The sequence below is a fragment of the Plutella xylostella genome, chromosome 25, assembly GCF_932276165.1.
Source record: "Plutella xylostella chromosome 25, ilPluXylo3.1, whole genome shotgun sequence".
NCBI lineage: Eukaryota > Metazoa > Arthropoda > Insecta > Lepidoptera > Plutellidae > Plutella > Plutella xylostella.
The window spans coordinates 285,023-293,772 of record NC_064005.1 but is presented as its reverse complement, the minus strand read 5'-3'; the positions used below and the strand labels follow the sequence as shown (position 1 = coordinate 293,772).

Genomic DNA, 8,750 nt, shown 5'->3' with positions numbered 1-8,750 from the left:
ATTCCTATAGATTATGAAACTTAGTGGTGGTACCGAAGTAGTTTCAAGAACATCAGTAATGTAAATTGTAAGATAAAAGTAAAATTCCTAAAACCTACCTCTGTAGTGCAAAAAAGCTTCGCAGATAGGTAAATAAAAGCTGGCGCAGATACGGCCGGCTGAGTAGCGCCGATAGCGCGATAACGAAGCTCTGAGTGTGCCCCTCGTGATAACGGCAGGTACACTCACGCACACGTGAGCTTTCAATATCACAAATCAGGATTTCAGCAAATAAATATTAGGTATGTTTCAAATGCATCTGAAAATTTGTGCTTTGAAAGATGCATATGAAGGTGAGGGTGAAGAAGAATCTTGATTTTCCAAGAATAGAATCTCCTAGTCCAACTCTAGTGTTTGTCACTGAAACGCTAATAGGAATTATAATGCTGATGCGGAAGAGGTCGCGATGATTGCATCTCCATTATCCATTAATAACATCAGGGAGAGTGCTCGTGCAGGCTCCGCGCAGATGTGCACACATCGGGTAATATAAATTACACACTACTCTGCGGTTTCCTCACTGATTGATGTACCCGAAGTTTAAGGCCTGGGTCTCCTATTTACGCCGTAGGTCGCGTCCAGCGTCACGCCGTATGCCGCGTCACGATGCTCACTATAGAAATGTACAGATGCGGTCTCCCTCACACGCTGATGTTGGCGCGTAGACGCCGTAGGCTGCGTCCATACGCCTTACGCCGCGTCTCTAGTCATTTCGAAGCATTCGAGCGTGAACGTCAGTTTGGCGTCATTACAAAATGCACTGCACCACACACAAGCACTGTTTGACTTCTACTATTGTGAATAGGACGTCGACATTCGCGTATTGTTTATGATTGACCGCTGACGTTGTTCCTTGCGTCCAGACGTTGATCGAAACGTTTACGCCAAAGTCGGACGCCGCATATAGCATAAAACAGGAGACCCAGGCCTCAAATCAACCGGAAGACCATTAATATTAAATATTTATTTTTCAGTCAAAAACGTTGATATTGACGTCTATTTTTTTAAAGTAACTCTACACTAGTTTTTCGATAATTAATTAATTTATATAGAATAAATAATAAACAGTTTTGTGGCCGACTGTCCCCGTGAAGGGGATTGCCTATCGATGGGTTTGTACAACAGTACAGGCGTCAGTGTTATAGCCTTCCCGTCTGAAAACAGGTATTACGTGTATTGTTTTATTGGATCGGACAGTGATTTGTCATATTTATTAAATCTGAAGTGATAATTAATAGTTTTTATTTTTTTTAATTTCAGGAATGATAAAAAATATTGAATAAAAATGTGGTTCAGCTTAGTGCTTCTAGCTGCACTGTCTGCGGCATCGGCGCAGACCACGCCCTCCGAGAGACATGATGACAAACAAACTACTCTGAATGAAAACCATACTACTAGCCAGTACTTGGAGGAAAATCCAGTGACAACCAATACAATAATCGCTGAACTATCTAACGACACTGTGAATAACACAACCGTGGAAAATACGGTGACTATGGCAAGAAGAGATATTGGAGCAATCAGTGCAAGAGCTGGCGATGCAGGTTCAGAAACGGAGGTAGCAGAGCTGACCATCGAGACACGGTATGGTCCAGTCACCGGCACTGTTGATGCTGCCACCAGCGTCACCGGATACTATGACATACCGTACGGGAAAATTGAAAACATATTTCAGGTGTGTATCCATGTGTTGTTTAGTTGCCCTAAGAAATCCTCTCAAACTCACAACTAATTTAAAATAATTGTAAAATTTGTTTGCAGGAACCATCAGAGCCAGATGCATGGGAAACTGCCCATGCCAAGACCAAACATGAAGCCATGTGTCCACAAATGCATAACAGCGAAATAATGTCTGACCTAAACTGTTTAACCCTCAGTATATTCTTGAAAGCCACAACAGCTGCCCGCGAAGACGCTGGAGCTAAGGCGAGCGTCTTGTTTTATATTCACGGTGAAGACTTACAGTCGGGCAGTGGAGATCCATATGTATACGGACCCCGACACTTGGCACCGAAAGGCGTTATCCTGGTTCTTCCCAACTACAGATTGGGAGCACCAGGTTTCCTGTGCGGAAAAAATGACAGCATACCAGGAAATGCCGGATTAAAAGATCTTACGCTAGCATTGAAATGGACATACGAGAATATTGACAAATTCGGAGGTGATCCTGAAAATATCGTTGTGAGCGGGGATGGTCTGGCCGGGGTGCTCGTTGGGCATCTCGCACTGTCACCGCTATCATCCCGATATGTTGCCAAAGCAATAACTGAGAGCGGAGCTGTACTATCTAATGTAGCTTTAGATAGAGATCCTATGTCAACTGTTAAAAAGCTAGCTGGAGTGTTAGCAACCAAAAATCCAAAAGATACTACTATTCCAGACCCATTGACTGTAATTCTAGAAAATTCATTGAGCGATTTAATTTTATATTCCAAGGATATCCAGTTCAGACCGTGCGTGGAGCACGCACATGCTGGCTCATTCATGAACACGACGCCGTGGCAGATGCTGCAGGATCACAAATACAACACGAGCTTCGTGATGGGCGCAACTAAAATGGCGGGTTATTACGATGCTGAAGCGGTAACAGAAGAAACAATTACAGAAATTAATGAAAACAACTCAAAGTTACTTCCCGATGACCTTTGGTTTGATTCCAAAACTGACAGAGATGAGGCTGCAGCGAATGTTAAGGAGCTTTACTTCAATACCGAAACCATATCACTAGAAGACACCAGTAAACTTTCTTTATACTTCACTGACATACTGTATCTTGGGCCCTCACTCAGGACGGCCAGGTCTCTGGTCCAGGCCGGGGCGAAGGTGTACTTTTACGAGTTTCTATTTCTTGGCAAGCTGAGTCAAGAGTACGCGGACTCGGCGGGCGCCGTGCGCGGCGACGTGGCCAGCTACTTGTTCAGTCGCGGCGGCGCGCTGCCAGAGGCTGGCTCCAAGGATGAGCAAGTGGTCACGGAGATGACGGAACTATGGGTTTCATTCATGAATACCGGGTAAGCTGTGCACCATCATATCTCATTGTGTGTTTTGTGAGTCGTTTATGGATTTTATACATTGTTTTTTATATGTTTAGAACGCCAACGCTGGAGTCGACCGCGTGGCACGTGATGACGGCGGACAGCGCCAGGGAGCCGTTCCTGTCGATCGGCGACACGGTCAGCAACCAGACCGGCATCCACGAGGACCGCCTGGCGCTGTGGACGCGCCTCTACAGCCAGCACTTCATCGAGAGGAACCGCGCGCTGGGCCTCAGCGGCGACCAGCGTCTGTTGCTCGCAGCCGTGTTCGTCCTGCTACATCTTTCAACAAACTACTTCTATTGTTTCCGCGACAAGTAATTTCTCGTTTTCCTGTTCGTAACGGTCACGCTGTGACGTCGCCCTGACGCGCTAATTTAATGATTGGATCATTAGCATAGATTCACTTACTTTCAATGCTAATTTGGTAACAACAGGCTATGGATTATAATGAAATTGTAAATGCTGTATTGTATTTGTTTTATCTCTGAATAAATACTATTTATCACTGCACTGTATATTTTCCTACATATATGTTTGGTTGTTTGATTGACTTGTTCTGAACTAAAGTCAATGGCAGATGAGACAGACTAACCAACACAATCCGTGTGTTGTTGACATAGTTAGCCGACACGCTCATGTTATGAAAATCCGGAATGTTTGCACAACACGGATATTGACTGCCGACGCTGTTGCGCCGGCGATTAGTCACATGGAGCCCCGTACGTCGCAGGGCATGATCCTTGCCTTGTGCGTGCTGGTGACGGGTGTAGCGCTGGCGGGGGCGGCGCGCGGGGCGGGGGTGCGCAGGCGGTCCCGTGACGTCAGCACCACGCAGGGGCTGGTGCGCGGGTACCGGCACCCGGACCCGCCGCACTACCAGTACCTCGGGATCCCCTACGCGGCGCCGCCCACAGGAGAGGACCGATTCAAGGTGCGTGCAGGAATCTACATTCAACGAGGCGCCATAGACTGTGCTATGTGTAGCAAAATCGAATTATCGTATATTGGATCATGACATCGTGCCCTGTGATGCTTTCATTTTCAATCTGCTTCACCAGTAAGTGATTAACATTTTATAGTACGAACCAGCCCTCACTTTCCATGTTAACGGCGTACTTAACTCGATTAACAGGGTGGCTCGGTAACTTTGTGTAGCGGACAAGTTATAATCATGTAATGTAGTTTGGGCGGCTCCGGGCGTCCCATGTGGCGCCCAAGGCCGCCGCCCGCCGCCGCCACCCGCCGCGCGGCGCTCGTCTGATCTTTATCGAGCTTCACCACTAATTGGAAAGGAACGTGTGGACAAAGCATAATAGGAATGCTAGGAGTAACGTTAATAGAAAACGTAATAGAAAAAACTAAATAGTCGTAGTCGTGGTCTTTGTCGAAATTAATACGGTTAAAACTAATATTATTTGCCTTAGGGCATACCAACAATCGAGGCCATTTCTATTCACTGCCTTGTCTTGCCATGCCAGCGATAGAAACATAATCTCATGGGCGCATTCGATGGCAATCTGCTGTCATTCTGATTTTATCGCGTATTTCTATCACTGCGTTGTTTATAGGTCGCACACGGCACACTATGCGGTGTTTGTTTTGTTTAACACGCCGCCTGCCCCGTGACGTGCGAGGCCTTGTGTATGATCGTGACCTTTGAAATGATTTCCTGGAACTTGTTCAGTAACGATGGAGGATATACCGGGGGCTTCCTGCGCCGGCTCTCACCGCGACACTTCAGCGGCTTCCGCTCGCAACTGCAGAATGAAAGGAAATCCGGGATATTGTCGCATCCTCTCCACATTACCTGTGTCCCACTTTTCCTTTATTATTAGAAAATTGATAAATGGAAAGTGATGCATGTTTTTCTAACTTCCCCTTTATATGTATCCATAGTAAAGTATATAAATAACTATAACGCAATCGATCAAAACTATTTGCCTACTAACGATACGAATATTTTGGGACAACGTAGGTAGGCTGCTCACCCAACAGAATCGACTTCTTTCTTAACCTATACCTAATCTTCAGTCGCCGCAGCCGCCTCCCTCATGGGACGGCATCTTCGAGGCGACTCACCGCGTGGCGTGCCCGCAGGACGTGTCGCCCGACCAGTCGCGCGACCGGTCGGCGCCGCGGGTCGACGAGAACTGCCTCGTGCTCAACATCTTCGCCCCGGACCTCGAGGGCACGCTGCCCGTCGTGGTGCATCTCCACGACGGGGGCTTCACTAGCGGGTGAGCGGTTTGGTACAGCCCTTTCAGACTAGTAGAATGCTATTTAATGAAATAGAGTCGTTTCGGTGCTTAAGAAAACAACAAATGCCTTCGTACCGCATAATTAATAAATAAATAAATAATTTGGAGGAAAATCTATTTATGAACTCAGATATTGTCAATCATTCTCATGATCTTTAACACAGTTCTTAAAATAGATAAACATGTTTAATAATATTGAATCTTGCGAGTGAGTAGTCATGACATCATCGATGTTTGCTTTTCTACAATTAAACATGTACCACATTGGTCAGATGGGGCTCGCTGGAGGCGCCGGCGCGGCTGCTGCGGCAGGGCGTGGTGGTGGTGACGCTCAACTACCGACTGGGCGCGCTGGGCTTCCTGTGCGTGGGCGCGGCGGGGGCGGGCGCGGGCGCGGGGGCGGGCAACGCGGGGCTCAAGGACCAGGTGGCGGCGCTGTACTGGCTGCAGAGGAACATCCTGCTGTTCCGCGGCAACCCGGATGACGTCACGCTGCACGGCACGGGGGCCGGCGCCGCCGCCGCGCAGCTGCTGCTGCTGGCGCCCGCCACCGCCGCTCTCTACCACAAGGCCATCCTGGAGTCAGGGTCCGCGCTCTCACCCCTCTCGCTGGTCTACAACCCCGTAGCTACAGCAGTGGAGGTGGCCGCATCGTTGGGCTTCGAAGGCGGGAAGAGCATGACGGAATTAGTAGAGTTCTACCAGTCCATTCCGTACAGGGAGCTCTTGAATTATTCCAAGAGTTTCCGACCCTGCATAGAGGACTCCCTATACTTGTACAGCTTAATTGAAAATGATCCTAGAGAAGCCTTGCTGAGCAGTCCCATAGTAGATGTTCCTGTGCTGTTCCTCCACACCAACCAGGAGGTGCTGTCGCTGGTCCACGAGGTGCCTCAGGAGTGGTTTGAGAAACCAGACCCCTACGTTAATGAGCTGCTTCCCGGCAACTTGGAGATAGAGAATGAAGACACTTTGTACAAAGTACTAGAGACTGCAATTCAGGTATATTTTACAAAGAAGCCTGACTCGAGATATGTGCAGCAGTATGTTAACTTGTACAGTGACACATACATAGTGTACCCTCTAGTGAAGTCAGCACTGCTGCACGCAGCCCGCAGCTCGCACCTTGTGTACCTCATGCAGTTCAGCTACGAGGGCAACCTGAGCAACCACAAGAGTGAGCCGCTACCGGGAGCCAGCCATGGAGACATCATGAATTATGTTTTTTCAAGAGAAAATCTTCCTAATGTTAATGATGAAACTGTGGCAAACCAACTTGTCTATTTATGGATAAACTTTATAAAATTTGGGTAATTACTAATCACCTCTCACTGTAATGCATTAAACTAGATGTTAGAAAACTGATAAATAAACTTCATTAACAGCTATCATACTACTATAGCCTATAGCTAAATAAATTTTGCCCTACGGGGACATTTTCTATAAATAAGTACTATACTAAAATTTTGTTTAATAGTTTAATAAATAACTAATATTTTTCTTTTAACAGGGACCCAACACCTCTTCTATCGTCAACAGTGCCACTAATATGGCAGCCTGTGCAAGTGTCCATGGACATTGATGGCTCGAAGGTGATCGCCGCCACCCAGTCCCTGGTGGTTGATGCCAACATGAAGCTCTCACTGCAAACTCCGTATGCCAAGCTCGAGTTTTGGGAAAAAATCTACAGGGTCTTTTACAAGAAACACATCTCACTTGCTGATGATGCAGGAAAAACATAGTTGTTTGCAAAAGCAAAGTTGTTTGTATATGAAAAGACTAACCCTTATTTTTTTAAGTTTTTATAGTATTATGAATATGAAAGTTTCTAGGTATAGTTTTGACACAGGATTCCAATGGATAAGATGAAGTTTAGGAAAAAGTTACTGAATTATAACTGCAAAAACATGCAAGAGTTTATGTATCAACATAATAATATCTAAGCACTTGGAAATTCCAATAGCTAATAGCTTTGATCTATTAAAAGTACAATGGCACCAAGAGAAAGTTTGTCCGAAGGAGTGGCAGAACAATTTGAAATTATAAATGAATAAAGCACATAATTTATGAAACTTACTTTATCCATACTAAAGTATGAACAAGATAATAGAATAGTTCATTTTTAATGTTTTTATGCTACAAATACTTAGATGTAACTTAATTTGACCATCAGATTGATTCTTATATGAAAGTTTCTCACTTGTTTTGTTTACTACAAACAATAATTTACAACAACGATGTTTGGAGTAGATAACCGCGGCGTGCTCCAGATAGCCCCCGACGGGAGATCCGCCTTGCCCGAGCGACTGGTCGCACATTGACACAATCACACCAAACAAACTATCACAACAACTAACTTTGTAACGTTTTAGCTATAAACTACAGATTAAGACCAAGCGTTTAGGCGTAAATAAGAAAATTTAATGTGCTCGATTGCTAAGTTCAAGTGAAGATCATCCTACGAAAATATCGACGTAGTCAAAAAATAATATACCGTTACCTGATGATTAGGTTGCGAGGCGGGAACCGGCGCTGAGTCTCAGCAGTCACTACCAGCTAGTCATAATCCACACCAGCTTCGTATCACAGCACTTCACTTATATATCATCAAAACTATACACTGTAATCAACAAGTAAAATACAAAAGTTCTAACACGAATCTTTAACACATCCACCACAGCCTGACTGAGACTCGCCGTCACATTTCACGAATTGTCAATGTGACATTTCGATTTGACACAACACAAGTGGATGCTGATAGGTCTGTTCAAAAGCAAAAACTACAATTATTTAAACATTTAAAAAAAATTTTATTTATGTATAATTTGAGATTTGATTGAGTTATTGTAAAAAAAACTTTTTTATTATACATTTGTACATATTATTAATTGTTAAAGCAATCACATGCATCCAAATTGAATGTAGCACCAAATAAGGCATTTATGATAACTTCAAAACGCCTTCAATAGGGTTTTTCAATACTCAATAATCAATCTTTTATTGCATCCATAAGTAAATTTACAGGTGATAAATACATTAAATTAAGAACTTTATGGACCCTGTCGGGCACAGCAAATTAAAACTAATATAAAGGGTTTACAAATATTCTTAGTAATGCCACCTAGCGGGAAGTAGCAGTATTAATTATGTCATTTTAGAAAACTTGGTAATTTATAAGGTTTTACTACCTACCATATTAAAATCTTTAACCGAGTACCGAGAAAAATATACGAAAAAAACGAGAAAAAATGCTTAAAGTTCCGTGACACTGATCAATACCTAATTTGACCTACAGTAGTACCTAGTTACTTATGGGTGTCATTTAAACGATCGCCAATTAAATCAGTTTTGAATTTGCTAAATAATAGGTTTGAAGGCAAAATAGTAGATTTGCCAGCAAATTTTTGCCCCCAAA

The 8,750-nt window shown here is 44.3% G+C and overlaps 3 protein-coding genes across 3 annotated transcripts in view; 2 read left to right on the top strand and 1 right to left on the bottom strand.

Moving 5' to 3' along the window:
* The window catches only part of LOC105387914 (serine/threonine-protein kinase D1), a 79,343-nt gene extending 71,280 nt beyond the window's left edge, over window positions 1-8,063 (bottom strand). Inside the window, exon 1 of the mRNA XM_048630186.1 lies at window positions 7,836-8,063. The gene's annotated coding sequence lies outside the window, so the exon portion shown is untranslated. The remainder of the gene's footprint in view (window positions 1-7,835) is intronic.
* On the top strand, window positions 1,105-3,587 carry LOC105387900 (esterase E4). The gene is made up of 4 exons (XM_011558702.3): window positions 1,105-1,203; window positions 1,300-1,714; window positions 1,801-3,050; window positions 3,131-3,587. The coding sequence occupies exons 2-4, from the start codon at window positions 1,325-1,327 to the stop codon at window positions 3,393-3,395; spliced, it is 1,905 nt and encodes a 634-aa protein (XP_011557004.3). The 5' UTR covers window positions 1,105-1,203; window positions 1,300-1,324; the 3' UTR covers window positions 3,396-3,587.
* On the top strand, window positions 3,787-7,094 carry LOC105387911 (esterase FE4-like). Its single transcript, XM_048630366.1, has 4 exons — window positions 3,787-4,008; window positions 5,109-5,314; window positions 5,608-6,645; window positions 6,846-7,094. Exons 1-4 carry the CDS (start codon window positions 3,787-3,789, stop codon window positions 7,075-7,077), a joined length of 1,698 nt encoding a protein of 565 aa, XP_048486323.1. The 3' UTR covers window positions 7,078-7,094.
* Window positions 8,064-8,750: the final 687 nt, after the last annotated feature.